The sequence below is a fragment of the Bombina bombina genome, chromosome 7 (assembly GCF_027579735.1).
Source record: "Bombina bombina isolate aBomBom1 chromosome 7, aBomBom1.pri, whole genome shotgun sequence".
In the NCBI taxonomy this organism is placed as follows: Eukaryota; Metazoa; Chordata; class Amphibia; order Anura; family Bombinatoridae; genus Bombina; species Bombina bombina.
The window spans coordinates 83,308,888-83,335,265 of record NC_069505.1 but is presented as its reverse complement, the minus strand read 5'-3'; the positions used below and the strand labels follow the sequence as shown (position 1 = coordinate 83,335,265).

Genomic DNA, 26,378 nt, shown 5'->3' with positions numbered 1-26,378 from the left:
ATGAACCCCTAATCTACTGCCCCCAACATCGGCGAACCCTACATTTTATATATTAACCCCTAATCTGCCCCCCCAATGTTGCCGCAACTATATTAAATGTATTAACCCCTAATCTGCCGTCGCCAACGTCGCCGCCACTATAATAAAGTTATTCACCCCTAAACCTAAGTCTAACCCTAACACCCCCCTAATTTAAATATAATTTTAAATATTCATAATAAAATTGCTACAATTAAATCAATTATTCCTATTTAAAACTAAATACTTACCTATAAAATAAACCCTAAGCTAGCTACAATATAACTAATAGTTACATTGCAGCTAGCTTATGGTTTATTTTTATTTTACAGCTTAGTTTGTATTTATTTTAACTAGGTACAATAGTTATTAAATAGTTATTAACTATTTAATAACTTCCTAGTTAAAATAAAGACAAATATACCTGTAAAATAAATCCTAACCTAAGTTACAATTACACCTAACACTACACTATCATTAAATTAATTTACTAAACTACCTACAATTAACTACAATTAACTACAATTAAATAAACTAAAGTACACCTACACTAATCCCCCTAATAAAATAACCCCCCCAAAAATAATAAAATTCCCTACCCTATACTAAATTACAAATAGCTCTTAAAAGGGCCTTTTGCGGGGCATTGCCCCAACGTAATCTCCTCTTTTACCTGTAAAATAAAAGACAATACCCCCCAACATTAAAACCCACCACCCACTCACCCAACCCTACTCTAAAACCCACCCAATCCCCCCTTAAAAAAACCTAACACTACCCTCTTGAAGATCTCCCTACTTTGAGCCGTCTTCACCCAGCTGGACACAAGTGGACGTCCAGAGGGGCAGAAGTCTTTATCCGATACGGCCAGAAGAGGACCTCCAGATGGGCAGAAGTCTTCATCCAGGTGGCATCTTCTATATTCTTCCATCCGGAGCGGAGCGGGTCCATCTTGAAGGCATCAGACGCGGGGCATCCTCTTCCATCTGACGGCAACTGAAGAATGAAGGTTCCTTTAAGTGACGACATCCAAGATGGTGCCCCTTGAATTCCGATTGGCTGATAGGATTCTATCAGCCAATCGGAATTAAGGTAGGAAAAATCCTATTGCCTGATGCAATCAGCCAATAGGATTGAACCTCAATCCTATTGGCTGATTGCTTCAGCCAATAGGATTTTTCCTACCTTAATTCCAATTGGCTTATAGGATTCTATCAGCCAATCGGAATTGAAGGGACGCCATCTTGGATGACGTCACTTAAAGGAACCTTCATTCTTTAGTCGCCGTCAGATGGAAGACGATGCTCCGATTCAGATGTCTTTAAGATGGACCCGCTCCGCTCCGGATGGAAGAAGATAGAAGATGCCATCTGGATGAAGACTTCTGCCGGTCTGGAGGTCCTCTTCTACCCGGCTGGGTGAAGACGGCTCAAGGTAGGGAGATCTTCAAGGTGGTAGTGTTAGGTTTTTTAAGGGGGGATAGGGTGGGTTTTAGAGTAGGGTTGGGTGTGTGGGTAGTGGGTTTTAATGTTGGGGGTTGGATATTTTATTTGTTTTTTTACAGGTAAAAGAGCTGATTACTTTGGGGCAATGCCCCACAAAAGACCCTTTTAAGGGCTATTTGTAATTTAGTATAGGGTAGGGAATTTTATTATTTTGGGGGGCTTTTTTATTTTATTAGGGGGATTAGATTAGGTGTAATTAGTTTAAAACAATTTTAATTCTTTTTTTATTTTCTGTAATTGAGTGGGTTTTTTTTGTACTTTAGTTTATTTAATTTAATTGTAGTTAATTGTAGGTAATTGTAGGTAATTTATTTAATTAATTTAATGATAGTGTAGTGTTAGGTGTAATTTTAATTAAGGTTAGGATTTATTTTACAGGTCAATTTGTACTTATTTTAACTAGGAAGTTATTAAATGTTTAATAACTATTTAATAACTATTCTACCTAGTTAAAATAAATACAAACTTAGCTATAAATTAAAAAAAAAAATCCTAAACTAGCTACAATGTAACTATTAGTTATATTGTAGCTATCTTAGGGTTTATTTTATAGGCAAGTATTTAGTTTTAAATAGGATTAATTTATTTAATTGTAGTCAATTTATTTAGATGTATTTAAATTATATTTAAGTTAGGGGGGGTTAAACTTAGGGTTAGACTTAGGTTTAGGTGTTAATAAATTTAATATATTAGCGGCGACGTTGTGGAAGGCAGATTAGGGGTTAAAAAATGTAGGTAGGTGTCGACGATGTTAGGGACGGCAGATTAGGGGTTAATAAAATGTAACTAGTGTTTGCAAGGTGGGAGTGCGGTGGTTTAGGGGCTAATACATTTATTAAAGTGGCGGCGATGTCCGGTCGGCAGATTAGGGGTTAAACATTTTAGTTAATTGTTTCCGATGTGGGGGGGGGGGCTCGGTTTAGGGGTTAAAAGGTAGTTTATGGGTGTTAGTGTACTTTTTAGCACTTTAGTTAAGAGCTTTATGTTCCGGTGTTAGCCCATAAAACTCTTAACTACTGACTTTTAAATGCGGTAGGAGCCTGGACAGGAGAGGCTCTATCGCTCACTTTTTCAGGTGATCGTAATACCGGCGTTATGCAAATCCCATTAAAGAGATAGGATACCCAATTGACGTAAGGGGATTTGCAGTATGCTAAAATTGCGGAAAAAAAGTGAGCGGTACACCTGTACCTGTCAGACTCGTAATACCAGCGTGCGTTAAAAAGCAGCGTTGGGACCCCTCAACGCTGCTTTTTAAGGCTAACGCAAGACTCGTAATCTAGCCGTTTGTGTCCAATGAAATAGTACATAGTGATGTGAAACAATGAAATACCATAATACTCCAATATATAATGGTGAGAAAATGGATTGAAAAAGTGGAAGTTAGAAAATGAAAAATATAAATAATATAGGAATTAAAAATATAAAAGTTGTGAAAAAATAGAAATAAATGGCTCTAGGAGAGGTTCCGGTGGAGGAGGAGCAAGGCAAGCTAACCTGAGCTCACTGCTCCAGCCCAACAGCTGCTGGCGGTGAAACTTTCGCGCCCTGCCTCAAGTCTTGAGGCTGCCTCTCTCAGGGCAATTAACAAAGATCAAGCTGGAACCCGGCCCAGGGGACTGTCATCCCCCTGGTATATGCCAAAACATCGCTACCTGAACTCACTTTTTGTGGCCCAAAATCCCTTTCCTGGGTATACAGGTGCGCTGCTAACGAGCGGTGTTCCTGGCTCAAGTTATCTAGCTTTCTTAGCTGGTTATCATTATTCTCTAGCAAGTGCTCAATTGCTAAACTAAAATACCCTCCCTCTCCTTGCGGTCACTGCCCGCCGCCTCAGAGCGGCTGAACTCTAAGCCTAAAGAATATTATTTCTTCAACCCCGTAAGGTGAGCCTCCCAGCACTCTCACCTATAGCAAGACTTTCCCTGCCGGTGTGTGCCTGCTTTACCCCTCCCCCACCGGTGCTGCGTGGGAGGTGGACTGGATTTGCTCTGTGCTGGAGCTGGCGGAGGGACTTCGCTTCTCGCGCTTCTGCATACTGTTCCCTTCTCTCCCCTCCCACCGGTGCTGCGCGAGGGGAGACGAAGACTGAGTTCTCCATCGGATTTGGAAGCGGGAGATGCGGGTGGCCACCTCGGGGAGCGAGCTGCTGTATCTGATCCTGGACGCCGGAGAAGAATTCGGCGGGCAGTTAGACGACATAGGAGGGGGTAAGTTAAGTTGTATAGCACTGCTTTTCCTACAAACTCTCTTGACACACTAATAATTCTCTAAAGGGACATACAGCGAAGAATTTCAGAGCTAATAGACTGGGGCTAACTGGCTTGAAGACTGTCCTGGAAGTAGGCCTCTAAATCTATTTAAAAAACACACTCTTTGGTTCACACCGTGTTGGAAAATTGCTGACACCGTGCTAAAATTACACATATTCTACACTTTGGAAAGACCCAGGGCAAGAAAATCTAAAATTCTGCTTGAATTTCTCACCAGCATCTTTTTTTTTTTTTAAATTGGACATTCTCGGGAATCGTAAAGAGTGGAGAAAAAGATACAGAGTGGCACTTACTAACTGAGAATGGACACAATTGTAGCAAGTACAAACAAAAAATTGGCCTCTTTTTATTGTATATGTTGCATTGCGCTGGAAAGTATAAGATTGTTTTTGTCTTGAAAGCTTATCTATTAGCAGTAGCTTAAAGCTTCAGTGTATCTAACTTTTATACTTGTCTGCTTTAAAAATCCTATATGATAGGGATTTCTTTTTCTCTGTTAAATAATAGTTTTGATGTACTCCCACTATCTGCTTAAAGATTTTCACTCATATAAGTATGTAAAGGTAATTAGCTAAGGTAAAGGCTTTAATGGACACAATTGTAGCAAGCACAAACACAAAATTGGCTTCTTTTTATTGTATATGCTGCATTGCGCTGGAAAGTATAAGATTGTTTTTGTCTTGAAGGCTTATCTATTTGCAGTAGCTTAAAGCCTCAGTGTATCTAACTTTTATACTTGTCTGCTTTAAAAATCCTATATGATAGGGATCTCTTTTTCTCTGTTAAATAATAGTTCTGATGTACTCCCATTATCTGCTTAAAGATTTACACTCATATATGTATGTAAAGGTAATTAGCTAAGGTAAAGGCTCTATATATTATTTAGGTCTCACTAGACCAGAATTTACAACAGGGGAAATGACTCTTGCTTTACTGAATAGAATTGTGAAAATGGAAGATAGCAGAAGTCTTAAAGGCAAATTCTGAACTAAAGGGAAACCTATATAACTAATTCCTGAACTCCTGGAAGGCTTTAGCCTCATCTCCAAACCAAAAGGCATGAACTTTTCTAAAATTGATAGATAGGTGCGGAGAAGAGAAAAACTTAGGCTTCCTTTAACTATAGCGTGATTGGGTAAATCTACTTCTGTCTGGTCAGGTTAACCATATATTTTATTACAACATTGAGTGTCGATCTTATTGATTGGCGGTTCTTAAAATATTATTGCGACTGCCTCTATAAATCTTCTATCCTTCTATAACAATCGTCATGGCTGGTCAAGAGACCCCCACACACTTTTCTTAAAGATCCTTTTTTTCCTTAAGGAAAAAAAAAAAAGAAAAAAAAAATAAGAGGTTCACTCTATCTCTAATCCTTCCTCCCCTTCCTCCTTTTTTTTTTTTTTTTTTTTTTTCCCCTTGTCCCTTGATGAACTGAATCACGTTACCCTGGGCCAACGCCTTCTTCTCTACCCCAGGGCTATAGCACCTTCACTTTATGGTCACTGAGACACTGGTTCTAAATTTTTCCTTTCTATAATTTCACTGATATAGTGCACGGGATAAATAATTAGCAGTGATACACACAATAGTTTTTTTTTCTCTTTTATTTTATTTAGCACATGGATAAATTCCTTCACTCCCATTCCCGGACTCCTTCACCAGTCATGACATCTAAACATAGAGACAAGAGAACAAAGGCTGCTGCTGAAGCCTCCGCAGAAATAACTGCACCTACAGCTCCTATCTTGTCCATAAACGAATTAACTAATGTACAGGCCCTAGTGGCTAGTATATCTGAGGCACTAACCCCAAAATTTGATGTTTTAAGATCTGAGATTAAGCAAGATATTAATCTACTTAGACACGAGATAAAATTATTCTCCAACAGACTAGATGAGGCCGAACAGAGAATATCTGATTTGGAGGATCTTATCTCAGTACAGGGATCCAATCTTGAAGCTAATAATATAACTATAGCTAAAATGCAAAACAAAATGGAGGACTTGGAAAACCGCGCCAGGCGCAATAATATTCGCATTATAGGGGTCCCTGAGGGGGGGCCGCTAAAAGATTTAAACACACTCATCCCTGAGACTTTAACCCAGCTTCTTAAGATTCCTCCCCATTATCCATTGATAGTAGTTGAGAGAATACATAGACTAGGGAGACAAACAACAAATAGACAGGGAGATAATAGACCCAGACCCATAATTGCGAAACTGCTTAATTTTCAAGATAAGGTCACATTACTCCAACATTTTCGCAAAAATCAGCCAATTATTTTTAAAGAAAAAAAAATCCTGCTATTTCAAGATTACTCAATGGAAACATCCATTAAAAGAAGAAACCTAGCCCCAATTTGTTCAAAATTTATTCAGCAAGGCTTTCAAGCCTTAATAATTTATCCTTCTAAATTAAAAATCACTGTGAAAGGAGAGGTTCATTTCTTTGATAACCCACAAGAAGCAGAAAAATGATTGCAACAACTAAATACGCAGGAAAAATAAGAAGTTCTTCTTGATAAGAATATAACGCTAAAAGTTAGAGTTCAATGAATGGACAGTATTTATCTGTTCAATTCCCTTTTTCCTTTCCCCCTTTTTTTTTTTTTTTTTTTTTGTTGTTTTTGTTTTTTCTCTCTTCTTCTTTCTCTCTCCTTCTCCTCCTTTTCTCTCTCCCTCCCTCTTCCTCTCTTTCTCTCCCTCGTTTTCTCTCCCCCCCTCCTTAGGTAAATGTCGGGCTTAGTTACAAATCTGAAATTAATCTCCTGGAATGTAGGGGGAATTTCTACTCCCATCAAAAGAAAAGCAATCTCAACCCATGCAAGGCGACTAGATTCTGATATTGTTCTTTTACAGGAGACCCACCTTTCTCAGGTGGAAGTCCTGAAGCTTAAAAAAGGATGGGTTAAGGAAGTATATGCCTCAACCGGCTCTGGCAGGAAGAGGGGGGTAGCTATATTGATGGGGAAAAGGCTTAAGGCAGAAGTTTTACAAGTCTTGACTGATCCAGAAGGGAGATACTTACTACTAAAAATGAAAATTGAAAAAGTTACTTTTTCGCTTTGTAATATATATGCACCTAATATTATAGATCCAGAATTCTGGAATCAGTTACAGGCTAAAATCCTTTCTTTTAAGGAAGGTTATTTAATCCTTGGAGGGGACTTTAACATGGCCCCTCATTGCCCTTTGGACAGAATGAGGGAAAATAGGGACCATAAAAAGAACAAAAAAGATAATTTAGAATCTAAATTATTGTCGAAAATCAAACAAAATTTAAATGTTAGAGACATTTGGAGGATTCAGAATCCTGATGTTCAGGAATATACTTGTCTATCTAAAGCACACAAGACTATGTCAAGAATTGACCTTTTTTTGATTGATGAAAGGCTATGTACAGCTAAAGTAAACGCAAAAATATTACCGATTTTTCTGTCAGACCACGGACCAATTTCTCTAAATTTTCAATCTGCAGTTTTCCAGCCGGGCTCTGTACGGTTTCATTTCCCCTCTTTCTTGGTAACAGATATGAAATTTAAAGCTCACTTGAGGATTAAATTTGAGGAATATATTCAATGTAACAGGGAATATTGGGAACGCCCATTAATTCTCTGGGAAGCGGCTAAAGCAGTTATTAGAGGTGAGATTATCTCTTATAGTGCAATGATCAGTAAAAAGCTAAGAGCTAGAGAAAAAGAATTAAATAATGCCTTGATCAATTCATATAATCGTTTACTTCTGACTAAAAATCCAGCTAATTGGGCAAGCTATATCCGAGCAAAAAATGAGAAAGATACATTTGCAATATATAGAGAAACCCAGTCTGATTTGAAACTACATTCCAAACTGTATAGGTATGGAAATAAATCTGGAAAACTACTAGCAAACTTGGTCAGGAATGATAGAAAGTCACCACTTATTGAAAATCTTCTTGTAGATGGGAAACTCCTTACAAAGAGCTCAGATATACATGAAGAAATGGCTAGATATTACCAAGAGATATACTCTCTAAGAAAATCTGACTCAATACAAGCGGAAGATTTTTGGAGCAAAATAATCTGCCCTAAGCTTTCCGCAGAAGCATTGGAAACTCTTAATGCCCCGATCAGGGTCGAGGAAGTAGAGAAAGTGATTCTCGAACTAGCTACAAATAAGGCCTCAGGGCCGGATGGCCTACCAAGTGAATTCTATAAGATTTTGACATCGGAGATTGCTCCCCATCTCAATCAAGCATATAACGCCATGTATATCAAAGGAGAACTGGTACCGAAAGCTTTCTCAGCATCCTTCACTACTCTTATCCTTAAAGGTGGAAAAGACCCAGTATATAGGGAGTCATATAGACCGATTGCTCTATTAAATGTAGACTATAAGATCTTTATGTCTATCTTGGCCAAAGGATTGCAGGGGATCTTATCCGATATCATACATAAAGATCAAGCAGGTTTTTTGAACTCGCGAAATTCTTCAGCTAAAATTAGAGAAGTGCTATTGGTTTCGGAATATTTTTACAATACTGGAGGGAGGGAGAGTGAGGAAGGAGATTACATCCCAGATCTAGCTATTGTGGCAATCGACGCAGAAAAGGCGTTTGACTCAATACAACATGATCATCTTTTTACCTCGCTGGATCAGTTTGGGTTTAAAGGGAACTTCCTTAAGTTTATACAAAATTTATATAGTCTTCCATCCACTAGCATAATTGTCAATAATATTGTTTCTTCTCAAATTCTGCTTAATAGAGGAACTAGACAGGGATGCCCCCTCTCTCCTCTACTTTTAAACCTAGCTATCGAGCCATTGGCCATAAAGATCAGATCACAGCTGGAAGGTATTTTGATTGGCAGACAGGAGATGAAACTGGCATTATATGCAGATGACATCCTTGTCTATTTGTCAAATTCTCAGATTAACATTCCCAAGCTGTTACAAATTATTAATCAATTTGGTTTATTTTCTGGATACAAAACAAATGTCTCTAAATCTGAGATTTACTGGCTTCGCAAGAATAAAGATTCATTTCTGAAGAGTCCTTTTAAAACAGTCAAAGATTCATTTAAGTATTTAGGTATAGTAATACCCACGAATCCACACGACCTTTATAATCTTAATATCCCCCCAATACTAACAGCACTTAAAGACAAACTTAGATCATGGGAAAACCTACCCCTTTCTATATCAGGACGGATAGCCCTCTTCAAGATGGTCCTCCTTCCTAAACTAATGTACATATTACAGAATACAGCATTAATACTATTTGACAAGGACATCCGAAGTCTTAATAGTTGGCTTAGAAGTTTTATATGGCAGAAAAGGAAACCTAGGATATCCCTGAATAAATTAACACATGCCAAGTTATTTACAGGATTTGCATTACCTAATTTGCGGCTTTATAATCTTGCTTTTTTAGCACGTATAGCTGCCGACTGGATCTCAGGCAATAATTATGTCCTGAACAATGCATTAGAAGAGAACATATGCGATCCATATCTCCCCTGTGCTCTACTGCACTGTGCGTTGAAAGACATGCCACCTAGAATTAAGAAAATTAAATCAATTATTAATCCATTAAAGGCGTGGTGGAAGATAGGGAAACTCCTGTCCTTCAATTGTAAGGTCTCCAAATATCTCCCCTTAAGAGGGAATCCTTTATTTCAAGCTGGCATTGATTCTGCAGTTTTTAAAAATTGGCAATCAATAGGACTAAAAACGATAATACAATTTGTTGATAAGGATAACAAGTGCTTTAAAACATTTGAAGAAATTAAGAACAACTTCAACCTCTCCAATAAGGAGTTCTTTGCATTTCTTCAGGTGAGACATTTTGTGTCTGGATTAATGAGGGAGGGGGAATGGAACTGGGAGCTCGGTAAAATAGAGGACTGGCTAACACTAGTTAAAAGTGGCCGTATGTCCATTTCATACTGTTACTATTTATTGGGAGCTGAAGAAGGGAAACGCACTCTGGAGAAAGTGGCTCAAGACTGGAGATTAATCTTGGAACAAGAGTATATAAATAGTAAATTTATTCAAAAATCCATTCATATGGTGGCACAGACCACTCTCTCAACAACATGGAGAGAATCACATCTTAAATTGCTGCATAGATTTCATTATACACCAGAAAAAGGTCATAAATTCCAGAACCCTAATTTTTATAAATGTCCTAAATGCTCCCTAGATGCTGCAGATATTATTCACATGATGTTTAAATGTCCCCTGATTAGACAATTCTGGTGCAAACTGGAATATTGGTTTAATACCTCCCTAAAGATTTCCCCTTTTGAACTTTCGGCGACATTTGTCATTTTCTGCTGCGACAATCTAGTAGAACAACAAATGAACAAAAAGATAATTAAAGTTTCTATCCTAGCAGCCAGATATTTAATATTTAAAAAATGGAAGACGAAAGAAATTCCCACGGTTATTGAAGTAAAAAACTATCTTAAAAAACAATGTATTATAGAGCAACGTGATACGAATATTAATAACGAAACAGATATCAGAAAATTCTTTGATAAATGGGCACCATTTATTAAGTCCCTCCCAACAACAGAGATCGATTATATTATTTTTCCCTTTCAGAATACAGAGATGGTTTTATTAGGGATATGGTAATTGCACAAGGTCTGGAGATATGGGGTGGGGGGGGGGGAGAGGAGGAGGGTCCGAGGCAAAATCTTTTCTCTCCCTTTTTTTTTTTTTTTTTTTTTTTTTTTTGCTGTCGCTATGTCTGTTTGTTTGTTTTGTTGGTATTATTATTTTCACCAACGGGTGTATGGAATTGAGATATTATGGGAAAAGTGAACAAAATAATTCAACAGGAACCCTGAGATATAAGACTTAATAGAGCATAATTATTATTTAGGTTACTAAGGTCAGGAAGACTGAGGAATTGTTTGAATTTATTTTTTTTTGTTTTCTTTCTCATTTCCCTTTTTTTTTTGAAAATTATGTAATTGTATATATATGTTGAAATATATATAATAAAAATGAATTTAAAAAAAAAAAAAAAAATAGAAATAAATATATGAAAAATATGAAAAAATATGAAAAATATGAAAAATATATAAAATATATAAAAAATAGAAAATGGTGTGTCAAAAAGTTGTAAAAATGCAGTGGAGGTGGTGAACTTCTTATGTCTTCTATAAGTGATATCCCATCAGTAAGTGTGAATGTCTCCTAAATTATTTTTTTATTGTTAAAAACTCTTGTTTTTATGAAATTTTGTCTTTTATGAAGTTTTGTTTTTAATGCTATTTTACATATACGATATACTTATTTATGTCTACATTGGCATATTAGTAATATGGTTACCCAAATGTTAGCATAGAAGTGTAATAGTCCTCTCTCATGATAATATAACTAAACGCTTCAGAAATGGTAACTAGAGACGATCCTCCTAACCTCATCAAAACATCCAGTCAAACAGAAAACATCTGGTCAAATCGAAACCGGAAGTGACATTCCGGAAATGACATCACATACCCAAAACTGGATATGACATCACCAATTCACTGTTACACTTTGATTAACGGAGAGTAAACTAGCAGTCAAGAAGTATCTAACTATATCTAATCTAATCTGTCTACTAATACAGATAAACTGCCAATATTATTCATTACTATTTACTGTTATATAAGACTTAAAGATAAACTACAAAGAATATTTTAGAGATACTATTTGCCTATTTTTAACCCCTGAAAAGCCAGCTTCAGAGCAGCCATACATTATTGAGACGTATCAAAACATATCTCATGAACCAAATGCAAGAGCCATATGTCTGTAGCAACCAATCAACAGTTTGCTTCCAGTAGTGCATTCCAGTTGCTGAGAATATGTACATATGCTTTTGACAAATGATACCAACAGAAGAAAGTAAATTTGATATTAGAAGTGAGTTTAAAAAGGTCTTCATATTGTTCTGTCTGAATCATGAAAGTTTAATTATGACATTAATGTCCCTTTAATGTTGTGTTTGTTTTTATGTTATTTCATCTAATTTTCTGTTGCTCTTGTTAAAGTACTAAATAAATATGTGAACTGTTAACAATAAATTATATCTGTGCACAACATATAAATGTGCTAATCTATGGATTCATGTGTTGACTGTAAATTGTTGTGTTGCATTCTTTCAAATTAATGTTGCTATAAATAATGCTTCTGTAGCAAGCCTTGTGTGTATCTACCATGATTGCATGGTCTACTCTAAGTTAGACAGAAGATGCTTCAGCTAGCAGCATAACTACATGATAATTTGTGTAGTGACTCTCAGTTTTGGGCATATGTGAGTCCAATCTATACCTTTATTTAAAATTTGTGGTTCAGACTCAGTCATGCAAACCTGAAAAATATGTGTTAGGAAGCAGCTGTTTTTTAGCCATCTTAGGGGGTGGAGTCAATTCACCTCATAATCGTTCATCAGGGGTGGGGCTGCACAAACATATGCTTGTGCAATAATATAAGCAATACAAACATAATGGGCCTCATGTACTATTGTATAGGTGAAAAAGTTTCCCGACATAGGAACATGTCTGCCCATTTTTGTGGTGAATGGGAACTGTATGTCCATTGCCCGTATTTTCTATTGGACAAGCATGTGCTGCACCGCTCCTTGCTGTTGCATGAGAGCAGATCCTTTCAATCACACAGAACAAACGATTTTAGAGTGATTTATCTTCACAATGTCAGAAGGCATTATGAGCAATCTTGCAATGCAAAGGCTCCAAATCTGCATCCGTGGCTTAGTACGTTTTGGAGGCACATGGAAGGTAACAAACTAAACTAATTGCAACCAAAGAGAAATAATGATCACATGAGATTTAATTAGAATAATCTTTATTTTGTTTACTATACAGTTGATATTTCATATTTATGAAATTCAGCCTTTAACGCTCTAGTTAGAAATTCTTTTAATTATAGTGTTCATTTAAATATTAACTCACCAGGTACGAGAAAGGGTAGAGAAGGATGAGCCTGGGTTATATGTCTCACCGTTATAAATACAAAAACATTCTTCTTGACGAATGCAACCTGAATGGTAAACGTCATCAAGTACAGTTCCTGTAATGGAAAAACATACATCATTGTCATGAAATCATACATTAATTGTTTAGGTTTTTAATGTAACACATAATAGTGAATATGAAAAAATAGAGTAGAATTTTGTTAAATGGGGTAATTAGGGATTGGCTAAGATAATGAATACAATTACAAATGTGCATGCTCATGAGCCTACCTTCCTGTCAATAGCAAGAGTACAATGTAAATGTGTTAACTGAAGCAAATTGATTATTATTTAATTGTATACTTTTTCTGATTCATGAAAAAATACTGGCACTTTGTTAGTAAAATTGTAAGATTTTGCAAATCAAGAGTAATTTAGTGACACTCTTCTTGAAATGCCTGGTTAAATTCATGTTCCTGGTCTCCTTTGTTGGGAATAGTTAGGGACACCTGTAAATGGGCTTGTGCTCTGAGATAATCAATCACTCTTTAAAATATTGCTGGACTGAGTAAATGTGATGTGACCATATTGATGTATGAAGGAGGCACACCAGTTACTCTGGAGAGAGGGAAACAAGTGAACATTTCAGATATATTTAATAGTAAAAGCAGACAAAATAAATAATGACCTTATGTTGCAATATTGTTTTATTTTCCTTAAGTAAATATTTTAAAGGAGGATTGAATGTTGTCTTTATTGTTCCTTTATGGATAGCATTACCTGCAGGACAGAAGCAGCCATCTTGGCAATGGTCTTCACACAATAAAGCTCTCTCTGAATTGGTGCAGGTATCAGGGCAAGGACAGCCACATTCCTGGTATTCCATACTAGATGGACATTGTTGGGCTAAGAAAGCAATAATAAAACATCAAACAGTGATGAATACTGTAAAAAGAGAAAATAATATAACATATTGATAAAGGGGGTGAAAAGTTACAAGTTGCTTAAACATTCATAGTGGAAAGAGAAAAATAAATTCACAATCTATAGCCCTACATTTAGAAAACAGCTTTAGGGCAACACAAGCAAAGAAAATTGATTTATTTGATGTAAATGAAAAATAAGCAGTGTTAATGTGCAAGCACTAAAATTGTATTTTATTCCACTCTTGCTCTCCTTGTTATTTATGTTCATAAATGTATGTTTATACAGGTGGCCCTCGGTTTACGCCGGTTTAATTTGCGCCGTTTCAGAATAACAATCTTTTTTTTCAATCATGTGACTGCTATTGAAAAGCTTTTGGAAAGCAATACACTAATTAAAATAGCCAGTAGGTGGAGCTGTCCGCTTGCTTTGCAGCAAAGTTATGCAACTTAACAGCTTTAAATGGATTTGTGTACACAGATCAGACAAGATCTATTGAGCAAAATTTAGCAGGCACTTCCCTATTATCTTCCTGTTAAGCAGCTTGAGGTGAGGTTAACTGCTTAATCAATGCTGATTGAAATGCATAGAATAGGTGCAGACCCAATATTATCTAACATGCTAACAATGCAGAGAACTGATTGCAGAAAAATGCAAGTAAAAAAACGTTTTTGTTCATTAAACTTAGTTTGATGATGATGCAGTCTGTTGTGTGATTATTTAATTAGGTGATGTTTAGCAAATGTTTTTGTTCATTTCAAAGTTTTAAAAATAATGTATTAGGTGTTACTTATGACAATTTTGAGAGGGGCCTGGAACCCAACTCCCTCACTTCCCATTGACTTACATTATAAACTAGGTTTCAATGTACAACGGTTTCAATTTACAACCATTCCTCCTGGAACCTAACCCTGGCGTAAATTGAGGGCTACCTGTATGTTGTTTTTCTATATATACCATAATTAGTGCCCCCTCTGTTCTTCCTGTACTTAATTGCAAACTAAACAAACTTGGTATTGTGAGCAAAAATTGCCATGTGTTATACAGAAATATGGATATACTGCATTGCTAATTCGTATCTGACCTTATCATAACTTATATATCCGTATCTGACCTTATCATATTTTTTTTCTATAAAGCATGTGTATGATGTATTGTTTAAAATTCAGAAGTTACCTCTCCAGCAATGATTATCTATCTATCTATCTATCTATCTATCTATCTATCTATCTACTATCTAACTATCTATCATCTATGTATCATCTATCTATCTTTCTATCTATCTATCTATTTTTGATTTACTTATATAGAGCATAAAAATGGCTGATATTAAGTTACACTTACGACACATCTCTGAGGTTCTCCAATTGCCTGGTGTGCCCCCTGAGTGAGCACACTGCCTGGAGTACTCAGCAAATGTGCTGCACATGTAGAAAGACCGGGTCTCATTAGTACAATGACACAAATCATGTGCACAAGCTTGTACATATGCATCAACCTGTACAAGAGTGTTGCAACTTGAGAAGGCCGTGGATTTTAGAATGCTCTCACATATCTCCACCTACAAAATAAATAATTGTTTTAAAGGTAATTTCTCACCTGAATAAATAAATAGGTTGGAAAATACAATAAGGCTTTACAATTCAATCAATAGTTGTTAACATTTGAATGGGTGCATTTCAGGCCTATCAGTAGTATAGTTTTATTTTGGCTGTATCACTAAAATAAAGTTTAATACACAGCAGCCATGCAAAAGTATGTATGTAAATCTATCTAATCTCTCTATCAATCTATCTATCTATCTATCTATCTATCTATCATCATCTATCTAATCTATCTATATATCAAATCTATCTGTCTATCAATATATCTATCTATATAATCTATATAATCTATATATCTAATCTATCTATTTTTTATTTACTTATATAGAGCATAGCAATGACAGATATTAAGTTACACTTACTCTGAGGTTATCTACAATCTATTCGATCTATAAATATATATATATATATATATATATATATATATATATATATAAAAATATATCTATCATCTATCTAATCTATCTATATACATGTATCTAATATATATATATCTATTTATCTATCTATCATCTATTATCTATCTAATTTATCTATCAATATATCTATCTATCTAATCTATATAATCTATATATATATATATATATATATATATATATATATATATATATATATATATATATCATCTTTCTATTTTTATTTACTTATATAGAGCATATTAAAGGCAGATATTAAGTTAAACTTACAACACATCTCTGATGTTATCTATATATATGATTTATCTAATCTATTTATATATCTAATCTATCAATCTTTTTAATAATTGCTTTATTAATTTACCTATGAAAAGCTAGTGTAACAAATTATCAACAGTATTAGAATATATAAATTTCACACAAGAAATTACACAAAACATAAACTTATAAGCAAAGTAAGGGAGATTGTGCGCATTACTCTAGCAAGTATATCCTTTCAGTTCTATTAATATTCTTATCAATTTTCTAGGCTCAACACATAGTGGAGAATTACATAAGGAAGTACCAAAAAAATAAATAAATTACAATATCAAGCCTAAATTAATTAACCCAAAAATATTTTGATTTAAATAAGATTCATGCAATTATATATAAGGCCTCCAGTAGTCTTTAAATGATTTGATTATATTACACATATCTGCTAGCATATCGAATTGTTCTATAAATATTTGATTTTCTATAAATGTTTCAGTTGTTTTATGGATGAATCCCTTTATGTCTCCAGTTTTTTAAAATAGGTTTTTGTGCCAGTAAAACAATAGTAATAATCAACTTCTTTCCCATATTAGGGCATTTGTCACCTTTAAAAAGAACACCACTTGAAATGAAGTTAATTAAAGAGACAGTCTACACCTTAGTCATTTTAAGGTCTTACATTAGATTAAGCTGCATAGTACATATACTGCATTAAATACGTGTCTGATATATATATATATATATATATATATATATATATATATATATATATATATATATATATACCCCAAAGCAGATGAGACAGCACACTTTAGCAATCACAACCACCGTGGTGCTCCTCAAATTAAATAACAGTGTTGCAGATTTAGGAAAAGCACTCCTCCAGATTTAATCAAACAAATACATTTATTTTAGCAATAAATGTATTTGTTTGATTAAATCTGGAGGAGTGCTTTTCCTAAATCTGCAACACTAATATATATATATATATATATATATATATATATATATATATATATATATATATATATATATATATATATATATATATATATATATATATATATATATATATATAGTAATAGAATAAAGTAATAGAATACTCCCAGCACTTTCTTTTTTAGGAAAACATCCTTTATTAAAGAGTCAGAGAATAAAACAACAGTTAAGTTATGGGCTGTTGGCACGAAACGTAGCTGTTGTTTTATTAACTGACACTTCAATAAAGGATGTTTTCCTAAAAAAGAAACAGTGCTTGGAGTATTCTATTACTTTGTCTATACCTGGGGGATTGCAGGACCCATTTTTCTCTTGTGCACTCCATACAGTTGGATTTGATTTGGTAATATTGTGCTGTACCTATACTCTTTTGTGGTTATATATATATATATATATATATATATATATATATATATATATATATATATATATATATATATATATGAACAAAGCAAGATAAGATCACAATCAACAATCAATGTATAAGGCCCAGATGGTCCTACAGTAATGTAATGACTACTTTCCTCTGATGAAGAAGTTATTTTAAAACCTTGAAACACATAAGGTGTATGTCAAGTGGGCTGTTAAGTACTTATTAACCTGTGATTTTATTCTGCAGAGTCATGGATTTTAACTGTAAATCTGCCGCATTTTATATAAACCGTTCTTACGGTGGTTTTATATACAGCATATTTCTCCAGTCTTGATTGGAATAAGAATCAAATAGAAATATATCTGTCATAATTAATTACTACAAACTTCTACTCACATATGTGTATAATATAATAACTAGGAAATGTAACAAAATGCACTATATACATTGGGAATTAAATAATTCTATTTAAAATCCAACTATTTATATAATATAACTACTAAAAATATTATTAAAATCCCTTTATCTCCATAATATATATATGACTCAAATACATTCCTTAAGATATACCATAAATAGAAAATTGTATGGAACATAAACTGAAGGTATATATATATATATATATATATATATATATATATATATATATATATATATATATATATATATATAGCAGATATAAAATTATACCCATGTCTTGTATTAAATATGTAAATATATATATTCAGTCAAAATAAATAGACCATATAATGATGACCCAATGTTTTATTAAAACTAGGAAATCATAGGTGTATTTGAACGAACATTTATGAAAATATTTGAGGAAAATATATATTCCTGTATTTGAATAACATTAAATATTCTACTAATAAAATTTCTCATTCAAGTTTCTATGCCTCCCGGTGGCTGAACCAAGTGATGAAGCCAGAGGTAATTTAATTATCAGGGAGTTAAATTACCTAGTGGCATTACCAAGTGGCCTATGAGAGATGAGTTTAGACTCAGAGTGTTTTCATTGGATGATTCAAGAATGGAGGAGGAGCTATGTTGGATACATAAGCTCTACACATTGGGAGAGAAGGACCATTGCTGACTTACCGGCTTGCTTACCCTTGTGCTTGCTGTCTTGTTGTCTTCCTGTGCTGCTGTTTTTTGCTCACATAGACGCTAGTGTGTGACACAGTCTTTATAAAACAAACTTTTGCTGGAACACTTTTTTTTTGTAGATACCTTCCTTATATGACTTTGAGAGAACTCTGAGGGGTCTATTTATGAAGCAGCGGATGCTGCCTCGGACCCACTCTGCTTCAGTTCTGGCTGAAGGGGAAGTTAAGAAGCAGCAGTTCTAAGACCACTGCTCCTTAACTCATCCGCCACCACTGAGGTGGCGGACAGCAATCCGCCCGATCGAATACGATCGGGCTGATTGACACCCCCTGCTAGCGACTGATTGGCCGCAAATCTGCAGGGGGTTGTATTGCACCAGCAGTTCACAAGAATTGCTGGTGCAATGATAAATGCCGACAGCATATGTGGCGGACATTATCCGCTATATCGGATCATGTCCGTACGCACATTAATAAATGGACCCCTGAAGCTGAAACTCTCAATTTGGCTAACTGGTAACGTATAAAAGAAATGCTTTACTAATTAAATAGTTTAAAGCAAATATATTCTTTATATAAATAGTGCAATAGATGAAGCTTAAAGGTACCCTATACTTATAATCTAATATTAAATAGATTAATGTATTCTAGAAAATAATTATGATTGCATTAAATAAATTTACCATTAAGAAAAGGGTTTTGTATTCCATACTTATAAATTGATTTAAAAATACTGTGATATATTTTAGACATTGCACTTATTGTTGGGGCTAAATTGGACTTATTAATGCTTTACTGATTGATATATGTTGAATTGAGAATATTGTGTAAAAATCTCTGGTTGATTATTTGAAGTTACAAATAATTATTATATGATGATTATTTTGGCCCAGATAGATAAATTATATCTCTTGGAAATTCTTTTAGATTTATTGAGGTTTGGTAAGATTTGTACTGTAATATTTGGTTTATATTTGCTAACCAAGTGTTGTTAAGCTAGTAATCCATATTGTGAAATTGATTGATGCTACTGGGTAATTATAAATAGCTCTAGTAAAATTTTAATTGTGATATTTGAATTAATTTTGAGTAAGGTTAATTTCTAAATAATATTGTGGCCATATCAAGGATAACAGACAATTTAATTGAATATGAATTCATCTAAATATTTCTAAATATTATAACTTTATATTTTAATATTGTAATAATTAATATATATCTGGTCATAAGTGATATTCTGTTTACTGCGTAAATATAGTCACTGTGTTTATAAATATGTACTTGATCAGAACTTAGAAACTATTTTACCTTGGGATTAAATATTAATATTTAATAATAATGTTATTGTCATTAATTTCTAGATATCTCAATAGTATTATTTTGGAGTACACTACTGAGATTATATTACATTTCACTGAAGTGTACTGATAAGATTCTACTATATTAATTGGAGATATTGCTAACGATAATTTTATTATTGTTATTAATTATTAATATTCATAATCCATAAACTGTACTAATATTATTGGAATGCACCGCTGAGATATTCTAATAGACAAAATATACAATATTATTGGGAGGCAGCTGCCTAGATCCCCTATACAAAATGACTAATAAAGCAATGAAATTAAAATTTGAGATAAAAAAACAATATATTCTCAAGAAGATATTGTGTGTTTTTGAATAACAAGTAATATCTGATTTGTCAGGATGCTTTGCGCTCCAAATATCTACAGGCATCTATCTAAGTTCAATATTTCATTTTGTTTCTCATAACATAGCTTTGTTTTACTAATTGTTACATTTTATCCTCTCTTTTCCTATCAATGAGGAAGTTAGGAGCTAAATTAAAATCCCCTACCAAAATAATATTCATGTATATCATGTATACCTGACTGATACATGTAATAGTAGTACTTATCCCTGTTGTAAACATTGGTTTATTGTATTCACTGAGTTGGGAAGCTTTAAACCTTCCGAAAAATGTGTTCAGATGCACAAAAGCAGGAGAATTTGTAGTGTATGGAGTTCCATTATATACATAACAACAACATTTTTTAGAATTTCTTTTAGAAGTTCTTCTTTGTATGTCCTTTTACCAAAATCTATCTATTTATCTATCTATCTATCTATCTATCTATCTATCTATCTATAATAATAATTATCTTTCTTTCTTTCTTTCGATCTATCTATCTTTCTTTCTATCATCTATCTATCTATCTATCATCTATCTATCTATCTATCTATCTATCTATCTATCTATCTATCTATCATCTATCTATCTATCATCTATCTGTATAACAATAATAAGCACATTTATACTAATAGAAATTAGTAAAATTGATAACCCAGCAATCACACATGCCCATTATACCAATAGTATTGAATCCATTAGAGAGACACACATATATGGACCACACAGGTCAATTGCACATAAGTCATCTATTAGCTTCACTAATAAAAGTAACTGATGAACATACAGACTATTCAACCTGTGATGCAATCACTAAACCCCCGAATAACCATTTAGTTTGTCTTTAATTGTGCACACTTCATTTTTCAATTACGGAATCTCAAGATTAACGGCCTAAATAATAACTATTTTGAGTTATTTTCAAGCCTCAGGGGTATAAAAGGGACATGAAACCCCAGACAGGGCATACCATTGTAAACAATTTTCCAATTTATTTCTATTATTAATTTTGCTTCATTCTCTTAATATTCTTTGTTGGAGGAGCAGCAATGCACTACTGGGAGCTAGCTGAACACATTAAAGGGACAGTCTACTTGAACATTTTTATTGTCTATAAGATAGATAATGTCATGCCGATTTGCTCCGTTCCGCTGTGGCCATTGCCACGGATGCAGAAGTCTCCTTCCTGTTGCCATGGTCGTTACCATGGATGCAGCAGTGCTCTGGGCACACTAGTTATGACGTCACCACCGCTCTTTCTTTCCTTACTTACATTGCCCAAGTATTGGCTATTCTTCTGTTTCCCTGGGTGCTTTTTCTCTGTGTTGCTGTGTTACATCGGATTACCTGCTTGTTGCTGAACTCTGCTTGTCACTGACTACTATCCTGTTTAACCCTCAAACTGCTGTGTTAACATTGGATTGCTTACCTGGTGCTGAACTCTGCTTATCACTGACTACTCTCCTATTTAACCCTTAAACTGTTGTGCTGTATTGGATTGCCTTCCTATTGCTGAACTCTGCTTGTCACTGGTTACTCTCCTGCTTAACCCCTGAACTGTTGTGTCTCCTGGTATTGAACTCGGCCTTCCCTGACCTCTCTCTACTTAACCCCTTTGGTACTGTGAAGAATTGGATTGTCTGTCTGGTATTATTTCCTGCATTGCCAAGTGACCATTCTCCTGTTTCTCCCTTCTCTCTGTGAGTATTGGATTGCCTCCTCATTTTCTATTTTTTATTTATTGTTCTGGAATATTTCTTTATTTTGCCACTTGACACTGAGATAAGAAGACTACTGGTCAGGATTGGCTGATAGGGAAATATCACATTCCCCATTCCCGAGTTTTCCATAATCAACACTGTGATAATAATACACATTTAACCTCTGTGATTACCTGTATCTAAGCCTCTGCAGTCTGCCCCTTATCTCAGTGCTTTTTAAAAAACATGCATTTTAGACAATCAGTGCAGACTTCACGGGATTTAGCCCAATGTTATCTATATGAAACACATGAACTAGCACTGTCTAAATGTGAAAAACTGTCAAAATGCACTGAGATAAGAGGCATTTTTCAATGGTTTAGAAATCGTTTTGAGCCTACCTAGGTTTAGCTTTCAAAAACGAATATCAAGAGAACAAAGCAATTTTGATGATAAAAGGATATTGGAAAGTTGTTTAAAATTGCATTCCCTTTCTGAATCATGACAGTTTAATATTGACTAGACTGTAATTTAAGTAAGCCAATGGCATGAGACATATATGTACAGCCACCAATCAGCAGCTAGCTCATATCTCCTGAATGTACCTAGGTAAGGATTTCAACAAATGATACCAGGAGAACTAAGCAAATTAGATAGTGGAAGTAAATTGGAAAGTTGTTTTAAATTGTATGCTATTTATGAATAAAAACAGTTTTTTATATACCTTTAATGTATTGAATTTCAGAAATTGGTATATGCTGAAATTAAGCTCACAATTGTGATCAACCCTACAGTTGTATATGAGAGTGTATTTGCATATGTTTTTGTCTACCAATGTCAAAAACAATTTAAAATGACAGCTCGCATAATAAAAAAAAAATATTTTTGGGGTTTTTAGCAAGTTGATTTATAATATTATAGAATACTTTCAAAGCAAAACACTATTATCCCTTTGAGTGCTAAGCTCTTTCCCACCTGGGTGCTAAGATTTTTTAATGTTTTTTTTTATTTTTTTAACAATTTTTTTTTTACTTTTTTTTTATTTTTTTCGGACCCCCAAGACTTACACTATTGGAAAGGTTAGACGATTACCTTTCCAATGGTAGGTCTTGGGGGTCTGTAGCGCGTGACGTCACCACACAAAACGATGCCTGTCACTATACAGGCACAATCGCCAGTGTAGGAGCGGGTGGGAGCCCACAGATCTCCCTCAAGGTGTGAGAGTGCTAGCGATGGCTCAGAGCCGTCATTAGCACTCAAAGGGTTAAAACACATATTTCTACTTCTACACAAAGAAAAATCCTTACCTCTTCTGGGCAAATGTCTTCTGCTGAAAAATCTGGATCGTTGCAATCTTCCGTAGGATTGTTTAGTTTTTGTAAGTTTCCAAACTGCACAGGATTAAGCTTCATACCTGAAATAGTAAATGTTTGTCTATTATTAACAGTATATATGTTTTCTTTCCATAAACAAGTTTATTGCGAACACTTGGCTGTCCTATATCTCATTCCAATCCATTTGAATATGGTATGCAAAAAGATTTTGTGTTTTCTATGATATTCTAATTCTTTAGAAGTATGGTCAATCAAATTAGTAGCCAGGTAACTTTAATATTTCTGTGTTGGATTATGATTGGATTGGGTTTAAAAATAAAAATGTGTGTTAGTGTGTTTGCTGACTTTTAGTTGACCCCCATAGAAAGAAATTCTAAGCAGCCAATGAATATTCACTGCATCATCAATAACAGATACATTTTTTTACCGTATAAATGGTTGTATAAGCAGCCTCAATTTTAGCCAAGTATTTAGAGAAAAGATTAATAGACAGGCTGATGCAACAGACTCAAACAAATTATTTTAAATATATCAATTTAAAATTGTGAGTGATATTGTAAGAAGGAAAGTGAGAGGGGGTGTGAGATAGCAAGTGATGGAGAGATAGGTGATAATTGTGAGTAAGATAGTGTTTTCTGTGTTACAAATTGATGAATCATTTCTTATAATGAAAACCATGATGTGTATCTTCAGACTGTGGTTTTGTGTCTTGACTGTGGTTTTGTGTCTTGCAGCGATATATGGGGATGACTTAAACTTCTTTTAAAGGGACAGTCTACCATAGAATTGTTATTGTTTTATAAGATAGATAGTCCCTTTATTACCCATTCCCCAGTTTTGCATAACCAACACAGTTATATTAATATACTTTTTACCTCTGTGATTACCTTGTATCTAGGAACCTTTCTCCGGCCCCCTGATCACATGACTGTGACTGTTTATTATCTATTGTCTTGCATTTAGCATTGTTTTGTGCTAAATCTTAAATAACCCTCTGTGCCTGAACACAGAGTTATCTATATGGCCCACGTGTACTTTCTGTCTCTTTGTGCTGAAAAGAGATTTAAAAAGCATGTGATAAGAGGCAGCCCTCAAAGGCTTAGAAATTAGCATATGAGCCTACCTATGTTTAGTTTAAACTAAGAATACCAAGAGAAAAAAGCAAATTTGATGATAAAAGTAAATTGGAAAGTTGATTAAAATTAAAAGTCCTATCTGAATAATGAAAGTTTAATTTATACTAGACTGTCCCTTTAATTGAGTATGTGGCTGTTTACTAACTGCATTGTACTGTAGGTGAAAAACAGAGTTTTGTTTTTTTTTCATCACTCATTCTTCTCCATAACAAAGCAAAATAATATATATTTGAAAACTATAGACTTATTTAATAGCTGCTTTTTAAAGAAGCTAAATGTAGCCACCAATCAGCAAGCGTTACCCAGGGTTCTAAAGCAAAAATGGGCCAACTTTTAAGATTTCATTCCGACTGTACTTTTTGAAATAAAGATATCAAGAGAACAAAGAAAAAATGTTAATAGGAGTACATTAGAAAGATGCTTAAAATTGCATGGTCTATCTGAATCATGAAAAATATTTTTTTTTTTGGGTTTCATGTACCTTTAATATAAATTTCTGGTAGATGGATTGTTAAATATTAACTTTTGGTGGGTGCTGGAGAGAGCTGCATAGCATTTTGAGACATAGTTAATATTATAAAAAGTGAACAAAAATCATGAAGGGGGTCTTATGGGTGGTAGTGATTTTTGAATCACGTGTCCTTGTGAATGACACCAATATGTTTTTTAATGACAAAACGTCACCCTTTTCTTGTCATGTTTGCTGGAGCCAATACAGACTTGTTACTGAAGTAGAGATAGTTTCTGTTCATTAACAAAACATTCATTACTTTATCTGATAACCCCTGTTGTGATCAAATAAAGATATATATGTGGCAGGGATATTTTTGTGAACTCTGCATGGGACATCTCCAATTGTCAGAATAGCACAAACTACATTTTTTAGAGTTACATTTAGTGAAAACAGGGCAAAATGAATAATAAAAGTAAATTGTAATTATTTTCTACATGCAATAAAAGATAATATGGGGGTTTAGGGGTCCTTTTCAGCAGGAGAACCATTATATTGCCATTGCTTTATTTTGTGGGGACCTTTATTGATGCTGGAGCTTCCTTATGGTGAGCCTTATGGGTATAGGGGATCCCGCTGGTTTACACAAGCAGCCCGTGATTGTGTGAAGAACCATGAGTGTAAGATGGCATTAGGAAGAAGTTACTTTTTTGAGTTGAGGGATCAGTGGGTATTGGGTAATGTGGTTTAGATAGTAATGACTTCATATGATGACGAGGGTCTGTGTGAGAATTTATTAGGTTGGAGTGGTTTAATGGTGTGTTAATACAATTATGTTAGGAAGGGGTTAATTCAGTGAGGATGCTCATGGTTAGAGTTAATTTAATACCTAAAATTATGTGCAGAAAAAAAATGTAAGGTGATACATTTCCTTATTAGGAAGTAGTAAAATAATAAAGAAACATTTATACTTTGCTTTAAATTATTGCTGTAATAAAAAGCTCTAAGTAGTTGCTTATACTTAATAAAAAACCATTGCAATATGTGTTATTCATCTATTTCAATGTATTTTACCTTTTAAATATTTTTTTTTACACTACATTTGTGCTTCCTGCCACAGCCCTACAAGGAGGAGGAGCCTTTGCAGGAAGTTTTATCTTAGCCTGATGCCATAAAACTTCTAGGCTAGTGAATAGAATAGTTAACAGAGAGTCAGATTTACTCATGCCCAGAACTGACAGAATAAAACTTAGGTTTTGAAAATTTTCTGCTCTTATCACACTGGGAGCAGATGATACACTGAAAATTTCTAAGTGCTAATTATTCAAGAAAACTAGTAAGTTTTTTTACTATTTTTTTTACAAAATCTCTTTTTATATTTACTTTGATTTAAAGTGACATTCCCGTTAAAATTAGAATCTACATATAGCTAGATATTCTCAGTGCAGCAGCATTTTAAATACTGCAGCTGCTTCAAGCTCCAGTGGGGCTTGTATCATGTTAGCAATTAACAAATTGAATCATTTCCAGATGATACAAGCATGTTAGGCTCTCTGATCAAGTGATGTGTTTAAAATGCTGGTGCACAGTGCATACTTAAATACACCTTTGAAACAGCTATAGTTTTTATTCAAAG

General features: G+C 34.2%; 1 protein-coding gene across 1 annotated transcript in view; it reads right to left on the bottom strand.

Annotated features, from left to right (window-relative positions):
* The window catches only part of LOC128636237 (mucin-5AC-like), a 196,490-nt gene that overhangs the window by 110,698 nt on the left and 59,414 nt on the right, over positions 1 to 26,378 (bottom strand). The window contains 4 exon segments of the mRNA XM_053689276.1: positions 12,750 to 12,867; positions 13,532 to 13,657; positions 15,020 to 15,236; positions 23,129 to 23,235. Coding sequence (XP_053545251.1) covers positions 12,750 to 12,867; positions 13,532 to 13,657; positions 15,020 to 15,236; positions 23,129 to 23,235 — 568 coding nt within the window.